The 23,397-nt window shown below is 37.5% G+C and overlaps 1 protein-coding gene across 3 annotated transcripts; it reads right to left on the reverse strand.

Moving 5' to 3' along the window:
- Window positions 1-325: 325 nt before the first annotated feature.
- Window positions 326-22,418, reverse strand: LOC121629520 (cytochrome P450 26B1-like). Of its 3 annotated transcripts, none has more exons than XM_041969137.1 (11): window positions 22,024-22,418; window positions 21,102-21,179; window positions 20,937-21,021; window positions 20,712-20,747; window positions 20,341-20,480; window positions 19,929-20,052; window positions 19,426-19,567; window positions 19,103-19,213; window positions 15,983-16,110; window positions 8,997-9,084; window positions 326-587 (listed from the first exon to the last, which is right to left on the reverse strand). In XM_041969137.1, the coding sequence occupies exons 1-11, from the start codon at window positions 22,211-22,213 to the stop codon at window positions 453-455; spliced, it is 1,257 nt and encodes a 418-aa protein (XP_041825071.1). In that variant the 5' UTR covers window positions 22,214-22,418; the 3' UTR covers window positions 326-452. The 3 variants fall into 3 exon arrangements, 2 of the variants coding, with proteins under 2 accessions (XP_041825071.1, XP_041825069.1); XM_041969135.1 differs by lacking the exon at window positions 326-587 and adding an exon at window positions 882-2,017; XR_006008385.1 differs by lacking the exon at window positions 326-587 and adding an exon at window positions 1,942-2,017 and having other exon boundaries at window positions 8,248-9,084.
- Window positions 22,419-23,397: the final 979 nt, after the last annotated feature.

The raw sequence follows: 23,397 nt of genomic DNA on the forward strand, positions 1-23,397 counted from the left end.
ATCCGCTATACATTAAAAACTGTCTGAATTACCTTACTAGTGAACGTTTATTTCGCTATTCAAATGTGTTTATATGTCAACGTGTGCTTAACATATAGAAAAAGTATTCAAAGATAGAGCTTAACCATTATCTTCTTCTTTCCCAACACCTCAACTTGTGGGTCCAAGGGGCATCCCTGTACAGAGCGTAATGTATTGGGATGGCTCATAATATATATAAATATATATATATATATATATATATATATATATATATATATATATACATACACACTGTATAAGGATTAATAAAATTAAACTATGCTGAAAGCAAGATGAAAACTGAAAACAGAGGTAGACAAATATAAACCAGTTTTAGAAGATGCCTATAAAAGAGAAACAGATAGTGAGAGACTGGCAGTTGGAACTACAGGATTTACAGGCAAATTTGCAAAGCAAAAAGTCAGCAGTGTTCACTTGCAATGTTTTTGTAGGCATCTGATGGGAAGAGAACTTTGTTGTTCCTGGTTGTTTGGAATTTGCACTGAAGTAATCTTTGTTTGGGTCTGGGCCATTGGTTGGTTGATATGCTGAAAACTGAGTGGGACCTGCTTGAACAAGATGCACGTTTGACGTCAGACTGCAAACTGAATGGAATAATAATATAATAGACTGTCATGAACAGGGCTTGCTTTCAATAACTTAGGCCCATTGCTTATGTTTTATGCCATTTACAAAAAGTTGACAATCTTTTTAACAGTTTCATATCTGTATAATACAAAATTTAAAGAGATTACTAACATTTAAATTAACATATAATTTCTCGTATTTGACAAGAGGACAACACTAACTACCAAGTTCGGATTTTTATTTTTTATTTTTTGTTTAAAACACAACACTTATTTGCAATTATCAAAGAGACTGAAGATGTATAGAATTTTGACATACAAAAAGACTGCATACAACAACTTTGACTAGTACTGCACATAAATGTAAAGAAAAATAAACAGTACATCCATGACATATATTATAAAGAATTTACTTAAACAGCACATGAATAAATAGTACATTCAAAATAATGTTTTTCATAAGACAAAATAACAGAATATAGCGAATAAGTCACATTTATGGTTTAAAGCAGCCATGTTCTTTAAAATTCAGGAATGTGTTCTGAAAAGCCTCCTGGCATAATTTACATGGGATTCAGATGGTGTGCCAAGTGAATGCTTTCAAAAATAACCAGGTTAGTGCGTGTATGTGTGTGTGTGTGAGACTTGCATACTAAAAGGAAGCAAGTCAGTGTCGGTATGACGAACTGTTGCTAAGCAGTGGTGGTTGCTAGGTGGTGGAGGGGGGGATGGGAGTCAGGTTTGCAGTCAGTGATGGAATCTGAGGGTTTACCTATGTTATCACGTGTGCACGTGACATGCCCTGTATGAATACTGATACTGCAGTGAGTTTCTATTTTAAGATACACCGTCATAGAAAAGAACAGGACGGTTTGTCTTGAATCAATAAATATAGCTTGTTTATTCAGAATATAGTTTACATATATAGCAAACTACTTATCAAAAATATGGTGTCAGATTCCACAATGAAAGACTGACTTGGATATTTTGCCATCCTTTGCAGAGCAGTCAAGACAAGCTGCAGAATATCTGGCAGAATAACAGAGTGTGAAACCAGCGCCCTCCTCGTCTTTCCCCAGGATGATTACAGAGTTAAAAACAGAAGGGGAAAGCCTCGCAGTTTGCTCGCTTCCTTCCTCACGTCTTAAGACATTCCTCAGCTTTCTCTAAACATGTTAGACACATGTGTTTTGCTAATAAAATACAGATTTTAGTGCTCAGCAGGTACATCGTCAAACATGCTGAGCATCCCCTGGGTTTCTTCTGTCAAATGTGGTCTGATCCAGTCGGGTGAAGGACACAGTGGGGGGATTAGCGGGGCGAGACACAGGCAGCCATTTGTACTCAAGGTCCTGCGACACAGGGTCCAGCCACCAATCATAGTGCTTTAGCAGGTACATACATGCCTCCTGGCAGGGAAAAAAGAATATAAACTGCTTTTTGAATGTGTTCTATTTACAGTATCTTTGCTTCAGAGTAAAAACAAAATGCTGAAGAACTTGAGGCTCTGCCAATGATGATTACGTCTCTAACACTTCTCTTTATATGTTCCTTTTTGTTTCCATGTTTGAAAGAGCAATGCAACACCTTTTAGCAGCCAAGTTTAATGGAACATTAGGTTATGTGGACTGAATTAGCGTCACCAAATGTTGCTTTGATATTCAGATTATACAACATGGATTTGAAAAACAGATGAGAGTTTGAAATTTATTTTCAGAGACGTTTTACTGTGTGGCTCAGTTCAACAAAAATTATCGACTGAAGTTTCTGCTATTCTATTCTATTCATTCATGGTTGAGGATGACATATATAAGTCACAGATCCAACCCCCGTCTTCATTTTATGAATGAATATTCTCCTGATGTGGGGGGAGGAGCTGGATGAATGGACGGGAACAGACGAAGGGAGGAGAGAAGTGAGGGAACTGAGGAAGGATGGGGAGATTGGGGGTGGAGAGGAAGGAGGACAGGGGAGGGACGAAGGAGGGAGATGAGTCACATCTCTGACCTAGATCCCTGCGGTCTACTTTTTACTCTGGTCATGTTCTCCTCTGTGCATGTGTGTGTTCTGGAAATGGTCAGTCTGCTGAAAGCCAGTCAGATGTACTTTTAAATAATCCTATAAATGATGAAGTCAGATCTTTTACTTTATCAGGGGAGGATAAACGGTGACAGATTAAATAAAGTGAAAATAAAGTGAAATAAAACCAAATATAAAGTGCATAAACAAACTGCAAAATAGAATAATAAATTAGATTTGATTAGAAATGTAAAATATTATTTTATATAGAGATCCATTTGTATTAACATCTTTAAAATGACGTAAAAGAAAAAACAATATGGCTAAATGAATAAAATGAACATTTCTACCTGATCAAAATTCTTCTGTAACCACTTCCACTAATAATGACCTGCTCGTTTGAGATCTAATCTCTGAGTTTTCCTCTCCTTCTTTCAGAAAATCCCACTGGTTTTCTGCTTGGTGTAGCAGAACAACCAGTTTTGAGCCCCAGTATTGCTTTGCATCTGCTCTGCATTGCTGTTACACAAAGCTTTGTGAAGTGCATCTACTTGTTGTGACTATTTTAGCCTCACAAAGCAGCATCTACTGCAGAGCTATGCAATTCAGTCCTACAAGGGCTGCAATCCAGTAGGTTTTCCTTGTATCCCTGCTCCAACACACCTGATTCAAATCAATGAGTCATTGTGCAGAACTTGATAGATCCATTTTATTTGATTTGTGTGTCTTGAAGCAGGAATACATTGAAAACCTGCTAAAATGCAGCCTTCATGGGACCAAATTGAATCCTGATATAAAATACGATGGGTAACTTCAAATGTATTTGTTTCTGCCACTGTCCTTGCCTTGATACAGGAAAAAGGTCATTGTTAAGACAGAACCTAAATGCCTGGATTGCCACCAGACAACTACAACTATTTGTTGGTTTTATTTCTTCTTTTTCAACTTGACCTCAGCTGAGGATTTTTGCTTTCCTAAGTATAGCATTACTGACTAACATGCTGCTTTTGGAGAACTAATCTTTCACTCTGGGGGTAAGAGCAAAGACATTCACCGGCTACCATGGACCCTGCTTTCCCTGCTCTTGAGGTATATTATTGCAGATAACAGGTGAATGATGGAGGCAGGGTTAATTTGCACATTCAAATTCATTCTGATATCCAGGCAAAGGTGTGGAGTTACATGTAAGCCATTTAAATCATGTTGGGCCGATTTGTTTGTTCAGAAGTTTGGGATAGACAGGCCTCTAGAGAGGGCTTTAAGCACTGTGATAAAAGAAGGGTGAAGTGAGGAGGTACACAGTTTGCCATCTACACATATACTGTATACATATATGCACACTCATTGTCCACTTTATTTGGTACAAATAGCTAATCAAATCAAACTTTATTTATAGAGCGCTTTTCATGCTGAAGGCAACTCAAAGTGTTTTACGTGATAAAAAACAAGCCTTTACACCACAGCCGTAAGGCTGCAGTGCAGAGCCCCAGCCGCAGCCGCAGCCAACCAGACAAGGGTGATCACCACGGCAACAACCCCCAGACTGAGCAGACAAAACCATCAGCCAGTCACATGGCAACAACTCTACATATTCTACGTTTGGTCAACACGACTTGCTAAAGTTCGAACTGAGCATCAGAATGGGGAAGAAAGGGAATTAACCCTTTAACTGCTACTGTCTGGCAGAGACATTTTTTCAGGGACTAATGAATCTTAGTAGAATTTTTTGCAAGTAAACATGTCTGAGCCATTTCTAACACTTGATTTGGGTATTTAATATTAAAAGTGAGTGTTTATCCCATTATTGATTCAAGTAAACCATTTGACTATTGTTATTATATAATTAACTGTTATCTCAACCACTTATTAAAAAATAATAACAAATTGTATTATTGTATCAAAGAAATAAAAAAGGCAACAAAATGGTTAAGTGACTTTAAATATGGCAGAGTTGTTGGTGCCAGACTGGCTGGTCTGAGTATTTCAAAAACTGTTTATGTCTTGGGATTTTTACACACAACCATCTCAAGTGTTTACAGAGAATGGTCGTAAAAAGAGAAAATATCCAGTGGGCAGCAGTTGTTTGGAGAAAAAAGCCTTGTTGATGTCAGAATGGGCAGACTGGGGGGGGGGGGGGGAGGTGACAGCTAGGCAACAACCACTGGTTATAACCAAATTATACAGGAAACCATCTCTGAAAGCACAACATGTCAAACTTTGAAGAAGATGGGCTACGAGAGCAGAAACATGGATCCATTCTGCCTTGTATCAATGGTTCAGGCTGACTGTGGTGGTATAAAGGTGTGGGGGATATTTTCTTGGCACACTTTGGGCCCCTTAGTAGCAACCGAGTGTCACTTAAACACCAAAGCTTGCCTTAGTGTTGTTGCTAACTATGTCCATCCCTTTATGATCACAGTGCACGCATCTTCTAGCAGGAAAAGACATTAAACAACATGTAATATAGAAGAGATAAAGAGAGAGAGAGATCCTAATGCTGTTTTGTCCTGTCCTCATTAACCCACTCATGCCACTTCATAAATAAAACAATGGGCTGGTTTTTATGACTTATTTTTCCAATTTTAAGTGACACATGATGGGCCTGTTGAACAATGGGGAGAGATTTCAAACTGCTGTGACCTTCACCCGAGCTCCATTCAATCATGCTCAACACTCACAATGAGTCATATGTGTGAATGTGTGTGTGTGTGTACTTGAGTCATTCCTCACAGATGCATGTTAGCAAAGGCAGATGGGCTGGGGCCATGGCCACCCCCAGCTAGATCTTGGCCACCCTACTGGCCACATCATCACGGCCATCACTACTTTTTCTTTTTTTTTTTCTTGATGTGGAACCATTCCTACGCTGCAACAACGCTTCCAGACACTTTAGTTGCGCACACATTCTGTCTTAAGATAATTGGCGTGGTTAGAGATTCCCTTCAAAGTGGCATCTGTCAGACGTGACCAAACAACAAATAATCAGAGGCACCACTTGCCAACAGGCATGCTGGGCAAATGCTTGGGCCCCTGAGTCTCGGCAAACTTTGACTCGCTACAGAGCAGTGACAATGACAGTGGTGGACCGGAGCAGAATCCTATGAATGGTCCCCGCCTTCACCCCACGGTCTTACACAAGTAGCAATGTGTCCTTTGTAAATAAACAAGAGAGAGTGAGTTTATCAAAATGAAGAGAAGTTTTGTGTCTGTGACTAACAAAGAAGAAAAACAGATAGAGCAAAAAGAAAAGAGATCAAGAAAGTGGTGAGTAGTGGAGATAATACAGAAGCTAATTTATCTCAGAGCGGCTCAATCTGTCCTCATGTTGCGTTCCTGGCTGTTGTGATGTTGAAAATAAAAACATATCTTGGACAATACAAATTAAAGCTGTGTGCACTTAAACTGTCAAGATAATAATGTTAAGTTATAATTTGTTGGTAAGTAATTTAGATAATGAACTTCTAAAGTTTAAAAAAGTAAGTTGTATGGGTGGGGTTTATATTATATTATATTTTCCATGTCTCCAATTGATTTTATGTTTCTAAAAACTGCATTTATTCATTAATGTCCTGTATACTGTAAATGTAATCATAAAGAGTCATAATACAAGCCTCAGCACATAGTTTAATATTCTGTATTGGAAAAATGTTAAATTACATTGCCCCTTTTTAAGTAATTGAAAATAATAATGTAGAAAAATATTGGAAGTTGCCAAAGAAAATCCAAAAGTTGGGTTTAAGGAATTGAATGTATTAGCAACAAAGCCTATAAATATATTATTTAAAATGTTATTGGTATTAATATTAAATGTCATAATAAAAGGATGATGAACGCTGGCAGAAGGATGTCCCCTTGTGAAATGTTGCCTAAGCTATACTATAAGTCAGGAGTGCCCAAGTTCGGTCCTCAAGATCTATCATCCTGCAACTTTTAGATACAACCCTTCTCCAACACGCTTGAATCAGATGTCATCTGCATGTCATTCAGCTCTGAAGAGGCCTGGTAACGAGCCAGTCATTTGATTCAGGTGTATTGGAGAAGGGTTGCATCTAAAAGTTGCAGGTGTATCCACATGCGAAAACTGGGTTGGGTACCCTAACATCCGACCCGTCCTACTTTTATTTTACCCTTCCGTTGGGCTACCAATGTAACTGACCCAACCTGAAAAAGTGGAGTTTGTCACACTGCAATCCATTTATTGGTTAAGAAAAAAAGTCACTTCACGTGCAACCAGGCATAAAAAAAAAAAAAGCAGAAACGGCTCCATGTTTAGAGCAACATATTTTCTTTTTGTTGATTAAATCTCTTCTTAAACTGGGGTTACGAAGCACCGCCCAGAAGAAAGAACATTCTCCGCCATTCTCTGCCTTTGTTTCTGAGTTGTGTTTTGGTTATACTTTAAGGAAGGCGCTGCGCTGCGATGGTGTCATGCTATTATGTAGCCGAGAAATCTAGCACTTTCTGGCTGATACGTCGCCTCTCAGGTAAGGTTACAATTGGCTGTGGAAATGCAACGAGGTTACAGCTTACAAACCAAAATTAATGACAAATCCACCTTGGCCACCCCAGCAAAAATTTTCTGGGTCCACCATTGTATGTTGTGCAATAATACCCATAAGTGTGTTTTAATTTTTAAAAATCAGACAACAAAGAAATAACAATAGTGTCTAGGTGAATTTAATCTACCAAACAGGTTAAAGAACATAATATTTTGAGTGCGTTGGTTAACAGTCGTACACAACAGATATAGACTGCTGAGATAAGCCTCTTACTTGGTGAATAGTGATTTCTTGAAGACTTCTTGAAAAGTTCACCAACTTTATTTTTGATAAGGGAATTTTAGGTTATTTCAAGCAAAGAAAAATATATTCAGTTTAAAAAACATCACAAAAGAGGTTTTTTTATTTTATTTTTTTTAATGAGGGAAAAGTCATTGCTTGACATGTGATTTTCTTATGTATGTGAACTTTAGCATGTACTAACTTACTGTATCTCTGTAACTAGACACAGCATTACTTATACAAAATATATTTATGTACATTTTTTGTTCATCAATATCCACAATAACATAGAAGCCTGTCCTCTGTGCTTATTGTGCCTTCTTTTGGATTTAGGACGATTTTAGGACCTTGGCTGAATTAATGACACTCATGAAGTGAAAAACCATTTTAACATGTGTTGTACAAGTAGACAAGTATACAAGTGTACAAATCAAAAGTACTTACAGACTGACACTAAATACTGTAGATATCATAAAAACCACCATTAGAAGTGCCATTTCAGCCAGACAAATTGCTTGCACTTTGCAAGTAATAAGGCCCCTGCTTTATCATTGTACTCTCTAAATCTAGGACCACTTGTTTTGTAGTTAAAGTTGAATATAAGTAAATCTGGCAAACAACTAATATTAAGAAGACAATGTTAGACACATACAACCCCTGTATTAAAAAAAATGCCTTCATTAGATTTAGCTGTAATTACTGTAAATCAGTCCCCTGAATTTCCAGTTAAAATCTTAGTAAACATTTATATTTAAGGTGGTGTTGTTCACCCATTTAATCATATAATCATGTTGTTCACACATACATGCTACCAGAGGGAGGAATAAATATTCTCACACCTGTAAAATGCATGTCTTGCTCTCGTGCCTTCCATACGCTGAGCGTATACCTGTGCATCGAGTTTGCAGGCAATGGTAGCTATAGTGAGTGCAGCCTTGGGAACCGGGAGGTGGTGACTACATATCTCTCCTTTTAGTCTGCCTAATAAACAAATACACAAACACACTCATGCACACACATACATCCAAACGTTTCGTCATTCCCATGAGCAGTGCTCTATTTACTGGATGGATGGGGGATGGTTCACCTCTCTCAAGGTTTTTTTTTTTTTTTTTTTACAAGTGTGTGTGTATGTACTTGTGCTTGTGTGTGCGTGGGCGAGAGGTTAGTTACAATGAACCACGATAACAACAACTACAATCGCTCAAGTCTAGGCTGTGGGCCGCAGCTGGGTCGTGATGAACATTTTTCTAGTGCACCTCACAGAAAGGTAGCGCAGTTGATCTGATATCCTCATAATGTTCCCTCTGTGATAAACACATTACAACACCTATATAGAATTACCGGCTTGCGGATGCTGTGCCTACACTAACCAGTTCCAGTTTCCTTTTTGGTTATATACAGCAAATGTCACCTCTTCAGTCAGGGAAAAAAAACAAACAAAAAAAAAACAGACACAGGAGTGAAATGTATCTCAGGTTTGCTTGAAACAAAGAAATTTTACTAAATGAGAAATAACATTAGTTAAGCTGTGTTTATGTATATGTACATATGTGACTGTGTCTTTAGGTGTCTTGAGCATCGTCACCTTTAGGAAGACATTGGTGAGTTTAACTCCAATGCAGCTCCTGGGCCCGTTGCCAAAGGAGCAAAGAAAGTGCTCCTGACCTGCATTCCTGTGGATGCAAAAGAAAACAGTTGGAGATAGGCTTTGTTAAAGAAATCGAATTGCCATAACTAAAACTTAAAGCGTTACAGAACTTTAAACCATGGTGATAAATGTACATTTTCAACAAGTCTCAGCTCTTTAACAGTTATTGTTCTTCATTCACAGTGGCTCGGTAGCAAGGGCTGCTTCATGACTGCCCCTAATCAAACTGAAAGAAAGCATTGTCATCCACAGGCTAATGTGACATCATGGGTCCATCATACGATCACACGTCTTAACAATGAATACATGTAAGAGTAATAATCACATGATAAACTTTTATATGCCTTGTACAAATGGTAATTTGTATTAGCAGTACTTATCCAACTGGCCTTCACAAATCTTACTTTTTTTTATTAGTTAACTGTCTATTCCTTCCATTTTAATGTTTATTAATATTAAAAAGCATTTACACATCACACCTCTTAAATAGATTATATGGCATTCATTTTCATAAATTTCTTAAGAAAGAACGTGTTAAATGTTTACCAATTTTATAGCCCCTGTAAACATTGTTCTACATACATAAATCTGATCTTTTTGACATTAAACATTTCAACATGTAATTTGCATTTATGTCCTTATTAGTTATTCATTTAATTTCCTTTCACTGCCTACATTGCTGCTCCTTGTGTGTTAGTGGCACAAATATGTACCATGTATGTTGAAACCAAAACAGACATCAATACTTTAGTGTTTCTAATGATCACAATCTTCATAGGATATATTTAAAGGTCAGGGACAAAAAAAAAAAAAACAACTCCATCTGATCTGAAATTATATTTACAGCTAAAACACCCTCCTCTTTGAGGATGTGGATCTCAGTAAGTAAATCTGAAGGTGGACAAAATCATAGACCTAAGTGATGGTCTGAGTCTCTCTTACACTTAAACAGATGCTGGTTGTTTCAAGCTTTCAGTCAATAACCTGCTGATGCCGGACATCTCTTGCCACTTGTGTCTAATGCATCCTGTCTTCCTGAAACCTGAGTCCTGATTAAAGACAAACAGGAAGCATCAGTGACGTGTATAGTCAGTGTCAGTGTCAGATGGTTTGTGTGTGTGAAGCGGGAGAATATTACTGTTGCTGCTACCATTTGTCTACTGCTATAATGTACTATCCGGTCCATTCTTTAACAGCAAGATGGAGTCCTGTAATACTGAGACATAGGGAGAGGAAGTCAGGGAGTCAAGCTATATTAAATACGCTGAGTGAATGGGAAGCAAATCAAAGAGGAAAAATCTGGTGTCGAGTAATAATTCATTTTACTGCTCTGGAGTATAATGAAGGGGCAGTCTGACACAGTGAGTCAGAGGTTAAGAGGACTTTAATCAGTCAGATTAACTATTAGTTTGAATAGAGATTCCTTTATGGGGAAAAAACAAACTGTGAATCACCCAGAAAAACGTTTGCTTTCATTTGCAGGTCAGTTCATATGGGATTGTTCTTATGGAGGTTGCGTTTCACACTCCTTCATTGTGTAGCAACAGGGTTTGTGTAACAGTGTCTGTGTTGCAACATGGTGTCACATGTGACCGTTTGGGAATGCACTGCAGACCACGTTGCCACACTGATGTTGTACAGTTAAGAAAGAGTCATAAGGGTGACAAAGCAAACAATTGAGTAATACAGAAGTAACAAGGTGTAAAGAATTTGCTGTTCTGGTGGCCCCAGTTTGAGTAGATTTCAGCTTTAGTTGCCACTCAGAAAACCTGCTTCTCCAAACTAGGAGCATTCAGACTCCTAACTACTGTGAGTCAAACACTGACTGATAAGTACTTTATACAAATACATTTAAAAAGATCCCTTTAATATCAACAAAATGTTTTAGTAATGTACAAAATCAAATTTAAATCCCATCTTTTATCAGAGTTGGGGCATTCTGGACAATTTTATTATGAGAAATGACAAAAGAAATGCTTTGTTTTCTTCATTTATATAATAGTTTTGAAAAATCCATGAATCCAAACCGATAAAAAAAAAGTTTAATAACATCCAACAATTTCTGAGTTGTCTAAAATGCCCAGTTGCGAGTAAAAGCCTAGAAAGAATCTACTGGCCAATCAGAATAAGGACTGGGTCGTAAAGAGACATGAGCAACAGCAGAGTGTTTTGAACACAAAGTGGTACGAGGTGCTTTAGAAATGTACGAGAGAAACATATGTTCTTCAAACATGCATGCAAGCACCCAAATAAAATGATCAACCTGTTAATGAGAATAATATGAGAACATAAAATATAAAGTAAAAAAGCTGTTTTTGCTTGAGTGATATTAACATGAGTATAAAGCAGGGCTACTCAATTCGGTCCTGCTGGATTGCGGCCCTCGTAGGACCGAATTGAGTAGCCCTGGTATAAAGTGATCCTATTTCTCCACCAAGTAGGTAAAACTTCAGCAGTCATGTTTAAAGATCCCTTTGTTTGACATTTAGAAGAAACACATAAAAATGGTTTATGTACATGTCAGGATTGTATGGCAGGTCTTTACACTGGCTGCTGGTCTGTCAGAGGACTGGCTTTAAATTTCTATTGCTGGTCTATAAAGCTCTGAATGGTTTAGGACTTAATACATCAGTGACCTCTTGACCCAGTATGAACCTACCAGACCCCTCAGGTCATCGGGATCTGGTTTCTTATCAGTTCCCAGAGTCAGAACCAGACATGGAGAAGCTGCATTCAGCTTCTATGCTCCACATGTCTGGAACAAACTCCCAGAAAGCCTCAGATCAGCTGAAACACTCATTTTTTTTAAAGACACACCTGTTCTATGCTTTGAATAGTTTTATTAAAAAGTCCAAATCTGCCTCAGTTTCTTTTAAACTTCAATTTTTAAACTCATGTTTTAATAGTTTTTATTTAGTGTTCTTTTATTTTTTTTCTCTATAGTTTTTCAATGTTAAATTATGCTTCTTACTGCCTGTAAAGCACTTTGAATCACCCTGTTGTTGAATTGTGTTATACAAGTAAACTTGTCTTGCACTTTTCTATGTATATGTCACCAAATTAAACCTATTAACAAAACTGTGAAAATGATTTCGACACTATCTCACAATGTAGGTGGCAATGATGAAAAATACTCCTAATGTTGTCATGTACAACTCATGTTGGCGTGTATGATTTCTATGAAGTCATATTAAGGTTATGAAAGCACATAAAAGCTTACAAATTTCCACTTCTAATGAAAACGGATGTATCCTTTAGATTTTCGGGGGGGTGGGGGGGTTGGATAAGAAGGAAAGCCCCTATTCTCAAATTCATCTGAAACCAGCACCACAGTGCTCTGCAGTAGCTCAGATTTTATCTGTTCTTGGTAGCTTTTCTGAACCATTTATCTGGGGCCGGAGTGTGTGTGTGGGCGTTTGGCTGATAGGATGTTGACTTGCCAGCTACATGATTTGCTTCCAACTGAAAAAGCACACACACACATACACACGTACATGGCAATCCACCCTGGGACAACATACACACACACACAAAAAAAAACATAAAAAAACATAAAAAACAAACAAAAAAACAGATGAAACTGCAGTGATTGTAGGTGGACTTATATAACAGGACTGCAGTCATTAAATTAAAGAGCCAGGTGGCATGAAAAGAAGCCTGGATAGTATCAGGAAAGCAGTCTAAAGGAAGACTGACAAAAGCAGACAGGAGGAAGCAGAAAAAGATTGGATGATAAAGGAAAGAAATTAAAGCAAGCACATCCATGAAGATGCTCATAGACAGAAACATCTTTATTAATCCTGAGGGAAATCATGAAAGTTTGAGCAGTAGTTTAGGTAAAATCAAATAAAATCAGTAGTTAACATGTTCTACACCTAAAGTGGCCTCCAGTTGAGGGCAAACATTGTAATATGTGCAAACAGCCTAGGTTTTTTGGTTTAATTAGCAAAGAAAATCTGCTGCAAGATGAGTCTTTGATGGAATTAACTCACATGAAGAACAATCAGATACATAAGATTTATCTTTAAATTCTCATCCAGAAACCATTATACTAAATACCAGAAATTAACTTAAACATATTCAGCATTTGTGCAACAACGGTTCTTATTGTCTTTTTATTTTGTGCAATTTCAGTCAATGCACACTGAAATCTGGATTTTTACATCATACTGCCTAAAGGAAAATCTCTGAGTCATTCCTTAACACCACCCCGTCCTGCACGATGCACACATTACACGCCAAATCACCCAGGAAGCACAGAGGGAATCCCCATTGGTAAAAATAGGTGTGAGGTCGCCAGTTGCCATGGCAGCAGCTACCTGTCTATTCATTCATAGCTTTTTTTTTTCTTAGCTGAGTGTTCTGCTGCTATTACAGACCTAAAAATGCCAGCAAAAGTGTGTGTGTGTGTGGACAGATATTTGACATTTATTATATTTTTTTCTCTTTTTTTAATTTTTATAAATCAAATTGGACCTCTTTCTTCTCAATGCTTTGAACCACATAAGTGATTTCATGTTGATCTTTAAGATTCACTATCATACTCCAATTTTGCCAGCAAGTAGTGCAAACTAATTACACAATATCTGTAATCATAGTGGTCTCAGAATGCTTTTTCTCCTCACCTAATAACACAAAAATCAGTTAAATGGATGCAAATTTAAAAGAAGCACCACGTTTCTGTTCTAAAATGACAACAACAAAAAAGGATGCTCATTTCTGTTTCCCATCACACTCTACAAGGCATCACGGGAGACAAAACAGCTGCTCCCCCAACCAGTAGAAACACACACGCATGCACAGGGAATCCCAATTGGTAAAGATGGTGGCAGGTGACCAGTTTCCATGGCAGCAGATGCATACATTCAGAGATTCTGCTCCCCCTCTGCTCTGTCGCCTGAGTGAATGAGCATGAATGAGAATAAACAGGTGAATGGAGGAGATGGATGAAAAGAGTAAAGGGCTAACTGAGAGTCTGAATCAGTGAATGAGCCAGATAAGGTTTCATTTATCCAGAGGTCAAAGACAGAGGGTGGCTGTGCATCTCTTATTCTGTAGAGAAGGCATTTTTTTCTACAAATTGACCAGTATAACCCTCTGAGCCATAACATGTAAGCAAACATGATGCAGTAAGGTTTATGCGCTCAGATGTTGGTAATCTGTCTGCTTTGGCTGATCTCGTAAAGATATGAGCAGCTATAACTACAGGATTAACTAGCAGCTCAGCATCGTAAAGCTGGCTGCAATCTAGACTGTTGTTTAGTGTAATTGTACCAAACACTCCAAATTAGTGTCAAAAAAAGGGGCTGGGTCATCCATTTCTGAAAGTGCATTTGTAGCCAGTTAAAACGTGCATCTGTTATACCACAAGGCAAATAGATTAGGCAGCAGCAGTTATACATCTGTATCTATAACTAAATTTGTGTAAATAGGAAAGTGCTGTAAACATGTCTGTTACATTTAAGTCTTTGTGGAACAACTTAAAACAGTACGAGTTTTTCTGTGTAAGAGTCTAAAGTCATAAAGGCATGCTATTATTTTATAGAAGCAGTTTAAAAGTTCATATTGTTCATATTTTCTGCTAAAATTTAAGTCCACAAAATTGCACAATATTAGCAAAATGTGCAATGAAAGTACAAGCATGTGCAATATCATTATTGCACCTAGTAGGCACAGCCAGGATGTTGAGGTGGTCCATTTTGGGGGACTCTGGATTGGGTCTCTGCTTTTTGCATGAGCTACTGTTGCACCCTTGCATGCTGGTTAGTTGCTTGTCCTATTTCAAGTCAAGATGTATTTGTGATATTAGTCAGCTTTTAAATATTAATATTGTACATGTTGATACTGCGATATAATGGAACTTTACATTTAAATACATTGTGCTTCTAGTTATAAGAAAGTTACATTTTATTTCAGAGAATTGTGTTTTGTGGCTGACCCAAATCTGCATCTGACATCCTAAAAATTATGAACATGAAAAAAAAAAAAAAAAAAACCCAAAAAACTACATCTTGACATCATCATCAAATGTCCTGTATTGACCTTGTGAACTACAATCCTTTGGTAACACTGATCGCATACTGTTTGTTCATACTATAGGCAGAGCGATCAGAGCATTTGCTGTACAAGTCTAAGACTGCAGCATCAGGTCAGCAATGATGAAAATCCTGTTTTTTGTTCAGGTCTGCACCGTATGTTTAATACATATTTTTTCAACACTAGTAAGTTTATTTTAAAACACATTGTTCTGTGCCTGTCAGACTGATTTAGCTCCAAATGTCTGAAAAGTAGCTGTGCTCTAATGCACATGGTTGAAAATGCTGTAGTTTCCTCATTTTTCTTTTCCTTTGTGGTTTTTATGAAAATGGCTTTTTGAGACACATTTCCTAGATGTGTCACAGTGCTGAAAGCCTCCTCCCTATTACTCCTGTTAATGGTCAGTGTGTGATTATATGTGTGCAAGTGTGATATCACGGTGGAATCAGTGGATGGTACAACACAGGTAATGCTCAGCATGGCCAAGCCATCTCACACTGATGTTGTTCAAGATTTTCCACCACAGGTAGAATCTCACTAATCCTGTAAAAAACTATTATAAATATTTAAATGCTGGTGTTAGAAGTGTTTTCTGATGTTTGCTGATGGGTGATCATGTGCATGTTTACCAGGACTGGGGGAGTTGGACCATACTGTAGATTAATGTCAAAGCATAATCTACAGACAGACAAATGCACAGAGACAGGATTAAGGTTTTTTCCTGGACTGTTCATGGATTTAGAAAAGAGGTTTGTGTGCAGCATGTGAGGCACAGTCTGTGGAATTTTCCCCATATTTTTTTTCCTTAAGTTACCTTTGGTGCTCTTTGTGATTTATGACCATGATGTGAATAAACTAACTAATATAGGACATCCTGACAGCCTCACCTCCCGCTCCATCTTTCCGGCAGGAAGTCATCAGGATGCTGGAACACCTCTGGGTCACGGTGGACAGAGTGGCTTATGTAAATTGCACCATGGCCTTTAGGGATGTGAAACCCTGCGAGGGTGGAGTCCTATACAAGCACACATACAAACAGAAGTACATGTTGTCATACATCGTTAGTTATTATTTTATCTAATGTAAACCAAATATTTTGTGTCTGATTAATATTTCTGGGCTGTAAAGGAAAGCACTATTTTGTGCTGTTAATAAGTTTTAATGATAATTCACTTCTTTTTTTTTGTCACGCATTTTGTATTTGTTTGCTGAGAAACATCCACCTTGAGGCAAACAGAGCACTTGCCCGTTTTGTTGCTCAGTTCACCTTTTCACGGCATCCATTAGCAGCCGCACTAATGGACTGCCAGAGAACGTGATCGCTGTTTCTCTTTCTTCTACTCTCCCATTTGTTGCTCTGCTGCTCTCTGGTAGAGCGGAAAATTTTTTACAAATCTTCCTTTCTCCTGCTTCTTGCTGAAAGATGCCTCCACCCCTCGCTGACTTCATTCTAGCCCAAACTCACTCTCACACAAGTACACACAACAAGGTTAATAAATATGTTGCATATCTTAGTTCCACTTGATGGAAGGTCCAGTTTTCCACCTGACTGTGAATCCTAATCATTTCTCACACACTTTCCCACACACATCACCAGCCTTTTTGCTCTTGCCTCTTACATTTACTCCTATTAGTGCAGGTTACACAAAGTATTGGCAGGGGACGGCCTATGGCAGCAACAGAGTGCCACTAATTACCTGCAAATAGTCTTCAAAGAGCTGCTTTTAGCTGGAATACTTCTTAACACAAATAATGTTATGTCTACCTGAGTCTCTAAGGATATTGTGTTCCTCCTCTGTTTTCCTTCTTTAATATCACAGCTCTAGCTGAATCTGATTCCCACCTCTACTGATGATATTTTCAAAAGCCTCACACACAGTGAAACAGGAATTAAAATGGGAATGGAAAACTTTCCACTTCACAGCGTCACAGCACAGATTTGCCCCACCAGAGTACCTGACCCCGGCTTCCTTCCGGGGGAGAGCGGAGAGAATCAATCACAGAGAGCGATCAATGCCTTCTATTGGGTCATTGCATAAGCATCCTTGATGAGGTCACAACGATCATAGATATCTGTAGCGGGAAGAGGCTAAACCATCCATCCAGAGTGAGCAAAGAGCTAACCAGGAAAAGGCACTCTGAGTAGAGGAGGGATTCTGTGATAGGACAAAGCTGCTGTGAAACCAGAGTTTGATTATTTTAATTTAATTCAAATCTGTATTTTAAAACAAACAGTAGACCATATTAATAAAATACACTAACACACTGAACTAAGTAGCTTGATAATGCTCACTGTGTTTTCAGAACTCACATATCTATGTAATGTTTTTAATTAAAGTCTAATGTTTCATGTTGTGTTCAAACATGCAGTGACCTGATAAGAATCAGTTCAAGCTTCACAGTGAATAACTTAAAATATCTCACTTATGTTTTGGTAACTGACATATTTTTTATTTATTATTATTATTTTTTTTTTTTTTACAAAACTGTAAAATCCACAGAAGTCAAAGCTGTATCAGTTTCATCGACTGATTCTTGATGCCAAACATATAAATATGTTTTGGCATCAAGAATTTGGCACAAATATTAACTCATAATGTAACTGAAATCTTAAATCTTACGGTCCAGATCCTCATATAATTGTATTTATTTTATTTTGTCCATACTTTCCAGCCCTTGGTGTCGTTCAGCAAGCACACAAATACAAAAAAGAACCAGACAATAACTTTCATCCACAGTCACCTGCTGCCATCTAGTGGAACAAAGAGCAGCTGCAAAACAATCAGACATTGTGGGACAGTTCAGGATTGCTGATACAAACATATAAATTAAAAAATAAATAATAAGATACAAAATCGACTATAAGAAATATTTGAAAATTAAACAGAGGGGAGATATATTTATTCAACGTGGCTTTAAACCTTAAAATTATTGATGATCACTGACTGTATTAAAGCAAAAGTTTCCAACCTTAAAACTCTGAGCTTCTGACTTGTTTGGATGGCTCACTGACATTAATTATGCAAATTCTTGGAATCATCATTGTCCTGCTGCATCTTTTGGCAGAAAGACTGCATTTCCAGCCCGGAGCAACATGTGACAGCTATGTTTTACTTTGTGGAACTATGTCACATGCCAGCCATTTTGAACACACACCATGGCTGACTCAGCAAAGAAAGATAAAGAGACTGTGACAAGACCAGACATAAGACAAGTCGAGTCAACATTGGACTGACTTTTAACAGTTGGAGAGAGTTCAGAGATGAGACAGAATGCAAACCAAATGGTGAAGTCACCTTTGTTCGGGGCCCAAAGGTGCAAATATCTGCCACTGTTCAGTAGCACCACTTTATAACACACACAGGATAAAAATGTAGCCCAAGAAAATGCTACTTACACTTTTTTAATATTGCAGTTATGCACTGGCTTTTTCTAATTAAAATTTTCTGTGAAACAGCTCATGTTCGCGTAATAAATTGATAATTTCAGCAAATTTGTATTATTTCTGACATTTTACTCAGTTGCAAGTTCATATCCTCCTCTCACAGCAGCAGGGAAACTTAAAAACTTAATGTAAATAAGAACTGCATTACTTATCTGCATATATCTGTATATATATATGTTCATAACATGTGCAAAAGGCTTTTTTGTTCCCAATTTCATTGGGATAAATACAGTTGTTCGTATTCAAATATTGGTCCAGACTGGTATTTGTTGAGGGTGATTTTGTTTCTGATCATACAATATTTTCCTCTTAGATGTGATGTGACCAATAATATGTTGTGTTTACATGATATGGACTTAGATGTCTCATTCTTATATTGGGATAATAACAACCAGGTCAGTGTGTATGACAGCGATGCACACTGATTGATCAGCTTAATAAAACACAGCTACATCATTTGTTCGGCCTGAGACTCATTCATTAAATAATTTCAGACAAACAAATCAGACTCAAAATCTTAAAACTTGTTCTATACAACCAGCGCCCAGGTGATCACACTCACCTGACCAGCTATTCTGCGTCCACCAATGAAGGGCGGCCATAGTCTCTGCACTTCCAGCAGTACCCTGTGCAGGTAACCTGGGTCTGCTAGCGCTTGACGACGGGTTTCTTCCTGAACATGCAGAACTTATGTAGCATGCCGTTATTACAGAGGCCTCATCTTATTTCATAAATTTTACCTGAACACTAAATGTTGATCTAAGACTGCAAAGATCTAAAGTATAAAAATCTAACTGACCTTATTTCACTGAGATTCCAACAAAGCTTTCTTATTAAATTCTTACCAACAGAGGAGCCAACAAGTTAATCTTAAAGTTTGTGTACCTGCTTTCCACTGAGCGCCACTGTGAAGGAGGTGAGCAGTGATGCCAGGGCTTTAGGAATGAGAGCTGAGATGAACAGCAGGAGATGCTGAGCAGCAGAACTGGAGTCAGGCAGTGGCAAAGAACCAAGACAGCCAACGAAACTAGACAGAAGACAAGAGAGGGAGTCGCACAATGTTCTAAAGATCCCTATTAATTAATTGCAGCGGCGCTGTAAGCAAATCAGAGAATTAACAGAGATCTGAGGCCTCATCTAGTCTGTAATTTAAGACATAAAAAGGAGAGAGCTTCATTAATAACCATGACAGCGCAATGAAAAAGAGCATACTTGTGTATAATTAAAAACCTGCAAAACCTGAACAAATGTGTTCTCACTTGTAGATGAAATGTTATTCCTGTTTGTACATAAATATGGAAAGAAGATGTTTTATCTTTTTACTACATATTCTGTGTGAGTGTTAACTTTAACAGAATAAAAAACCACTTAGCTTTGAGCTAACTCACCCCTGTGTGTCGGTTTCCAGTTTGTCCTTGATGATGCTCATCAGTTTGTCTCTAGCATCCAGAGCTGTAGAGAAACCTGATGACCACATGGGAACCTTCACGTTTACCGGAGCAGAGATCAGACCTGCCGGCGAAGAAGAAGAGGAAGAGTCAGCAGGTTCAGAACACCACAAAAGCACCAAGAACGAAACAGTACACCCACATGAAAGAAGAAGTGGGAGATTTTGCAATGCTGTGTTGCACATCATTTTTCTAAAACTGTAACAAAAAGAGAGAATTTAAAATCTAATGTTGTGCTTTCTCATCCTGTCAGTGGTTCACAATGCCACAAAATGACTTCAGCCATTTCTGTAAAAGAGAAAGGCTGAAATTGTGCTTTTTCGTGTGTGTAAATGTGTGTGTACTGGTCTACCGTGCCAGTGCTGGGTGCAGAGCTGTGTGATTTCATGGAAAAGCTCAGGATGCTCCTCTGCTTGAACATTCAAGAAAAGACCCAACACCAACTCCATCCCCAGGCGTTTAAAGATGGAATACACACTCTCTGGCTGGCCGCTACACACACACACATACACACACACACATAATGAACACGACTGAGCTTTATGCATTCAGCTGATAACATGCGACTTAATGCAAGTGACTTCAGTGAATGCAAAGTTGAACTAAATTATGATACTGTAAAAGACAAATGAGAAATAGGACGTGATGATGGAGGCATATACTTCACCCTGAGTGACCAAACAGAAAATCTAACTATGTTGTACTGATAGAAACATGTGTTACCTGAGTGAGAGGTCTTTCAGACAGCGTTCACATACACTTGAGAGAGAAAAAAACACGTGTAGAGGTTCATTTTAAAATAGATTATAGATACACATTGAAAAATTAAAAAAAAGTTGCATTGAATGGACCTTATTCAAAATCTCACAGTGAACTTCATGAGTCTCCATACCATAACAAGGAATTACAGTTTAATTAATTAAAGGTTAATTACATGCCTGATCTCACCTCGAGATGTAATCAGCTGATGATTCTAAACAAGTTCCTGTGAACAGGCTGGTGAGAGACAGGCGAAGGAGACATGCCTCTTCACCTAAAACACAAATGCAACGTACAATAAAATTCTGAACTTGACAAGCATCACAATGTTAACCTCTGTATGTGTGTGTTTACCGTTAGTGGTGACGATGGTGTCACCATACATGTTTGTCATCAAATCAGTCGGGTCCTTCAAAAATATGTTGGATTTATCTAAAAAAAAAAAAAAACCAAAAAACTAATAAATTAATTTAACACATAAACGCATGGTAAAATAAATAAATAATCATACATACACACATATATGTATATTCATGTATATATATACATATAGGACTGTTTTAAATACAGTTTAATTAATCATTGTTTTTCTCCATTTACTAATAGGCTACATTTTTATTGTGTTTATGATTACTGTAGCCTAATGTTTAATTGCATTTTTAAACTGTTTTTCCTTTGTGTGGAGCATTTTAAGTTGCAGCTGTGCAAGTCAAACTGATAACTTTTAATTGTAATTGTATGTTTTTACACTTAAATTCCTACTCACCCCCATGTACTCCCCTCAGCAGCTTTGTTAAAATTTTTTTATAAATATCCATAACTTATGCTGAGATAATCATTAATATAAATGTATATAAGAAAGTTTTTAGTAATAGGGTTTCATGATACTGCAGCTAATTAAATGCAGCTTATTTAAAGGCTTAGACAACAATCAAGAAAACGTCAGTTCAGTTTCCCCTCCTCTCCAGCATCATCATGAGTTTCTCCAATGAGAGATTTTTTTTTTCTCTCCTTATAGGAGAAACTCAACTTTCTGTCTTTTGCATGAGTTAACATGATGGCTCATTATCTGGACGCAGAGAAGATGGGGTCAGTTTGGAAAGTTGAATTATACACATGAGATTATTATTCAGCGAAACTCAATTAACATTTGACATGTATTTCCTGTTCTTTTGCATTTCTATAGTTAATTGATATAGTGGTGCGTACACAGCTACGCGCACAGAAGTAAACGCAGAGGTACACATGCACATAACGCTCCGCATTAAAAACATACCACACAGCAACTCTCTCATCCCTTCAACGGAGCAGATGAAGACAGTCGGTCTGTTCAGCAGGCGGCACTGAAACACCCTGCTCCGGTGTTTTTCCATCCTCTGCCGGCAGAAACTCACCGGATCCCGGTAGAACTCCAGGGATTTGTCCCCGAGCAGCGTTACACCTGCACTTCCTGGTAGTTTAGACATTCAGGACAGCTGCACAGTGTTTCTTTAGCTTCTCAAGTGGATTCAGTCAAGATTTATTCTTTTGTTGGACAACAACAGTGGCATTAAACTCGGCCAAGAATCGACTTAGCTCGTGAAGTCGTCGCTTTTTACCTTTTTAATCGGGGTGACTCTACACAGGAAATTTCTGCTCGCTTTATACCGTCACTGCTTTCTCTGAGGTCACCTGAAGTATACAACAGCATACGAGAGTGATGCCTTTAAATACCGCTCGTTTTTTAGACCACCCTGTTACAGAGCAGTCGCTGTCACTTCGTCTCTTGCTATGTTTATTTATTCGCAAACAAATTTTGAATAATTAAATATTAGATGTTAATATTAATTAACATAGACATGATAGCTATACAACAGGAAATTATTAAATATTTTTGTACTTTTTAAAAACACATTTAATTTAGATATAATTAGTCAATTTTATAATGAAATATGTCAATGTGAAAATGATATTTGACTTTTTTTCAGACTACAACAAAACAACTGCTTTTAATAGTGCGATATTATTATTATTATTATTATTATTATTATTTCTCTGCATGGTCTGCACCATAAAACAGTAACTTGAGTAAAGAACTTGTGGATCTGTGGCTACAGCCAAACTTACACTAAGTCAATGCTGTCATTCAAGATCAAATGTGTGTTAAACTTAAACTGCAGATGTTGGATATATTTATGTCCAACATCTGGACATATACATATATATATATATATATATATATATACATATATATATATATATGAAAATCTGAATGTTTCTTAGCTCTATGGCTGTAATAATAATATATACAGTGGATTTACTAGCAATTTTATGTCACACTTAATCTTGCAGAACCTGTATACCACTGTTTCTGCTGTCTGTGATTCAATAATTTAAAATGTTTTTATGTTGTAAATTTTAGTCCACTGGGAAGCAATTCATGAGAAATAATAATTTGTTACTCCTGTTTAAGCATTTAAGGATTTGTGACTGCCAGCACCTAACTGATTGAAAAGAGAATTTAGATTTTTAGTGGTGCATTTTTTTATTTATTTATTTATCTAGTCGTACTTGTTTTGGTTGTTAATGTTTATATAAATTTTGTAATAAACACTGAAATCTGAATGCAACAGCTATTTGTCAGATTTAGATTTTGCAGATGAAACAAACT

The sequence above is a fragment of the Melanotaenia boesemani genome, chromosome 19, assembly GCF_017639745.1.
Source record: "Melanotaenia boesemani isolate fMelBoe1 chromosome 19, fMelBoe1.pri, whole genome shotgun sequence".
NCBI classification, from domain to species: Eukaryota; Metazoa; Chordata; class Actinopteri; order Atheriniformes; family Melanotaeniidae; genus Melanotaenia; species Melanotaenia boesemani.

Excerpts from the sequence above, each read along its gene's own strand:
- LOC121629520 (XM_041969135.1), bottom strand. The coding sequence starts at position 22,213 with ATGTCTAAACTACCAGGAAGTGCAGGTGTAACGCTGCTCGGGGACAAA. Across the intron at positions 20,053-20,340 it reads CTGCACCCAGCACTGGCACG|GTCTGATCTCTGCTCCGGTA; the intron begins GTAGACCAGTAC and ends CTTCGCCGGCAG. Across the intron at positions 19,214-19,425 it reads TGGCGCTCAGTGGAAAGCAG|GAAGAAACCCGTCGTCAAGC; the intron begins GTACACAAACTT and ends CTGCATGTTCAG.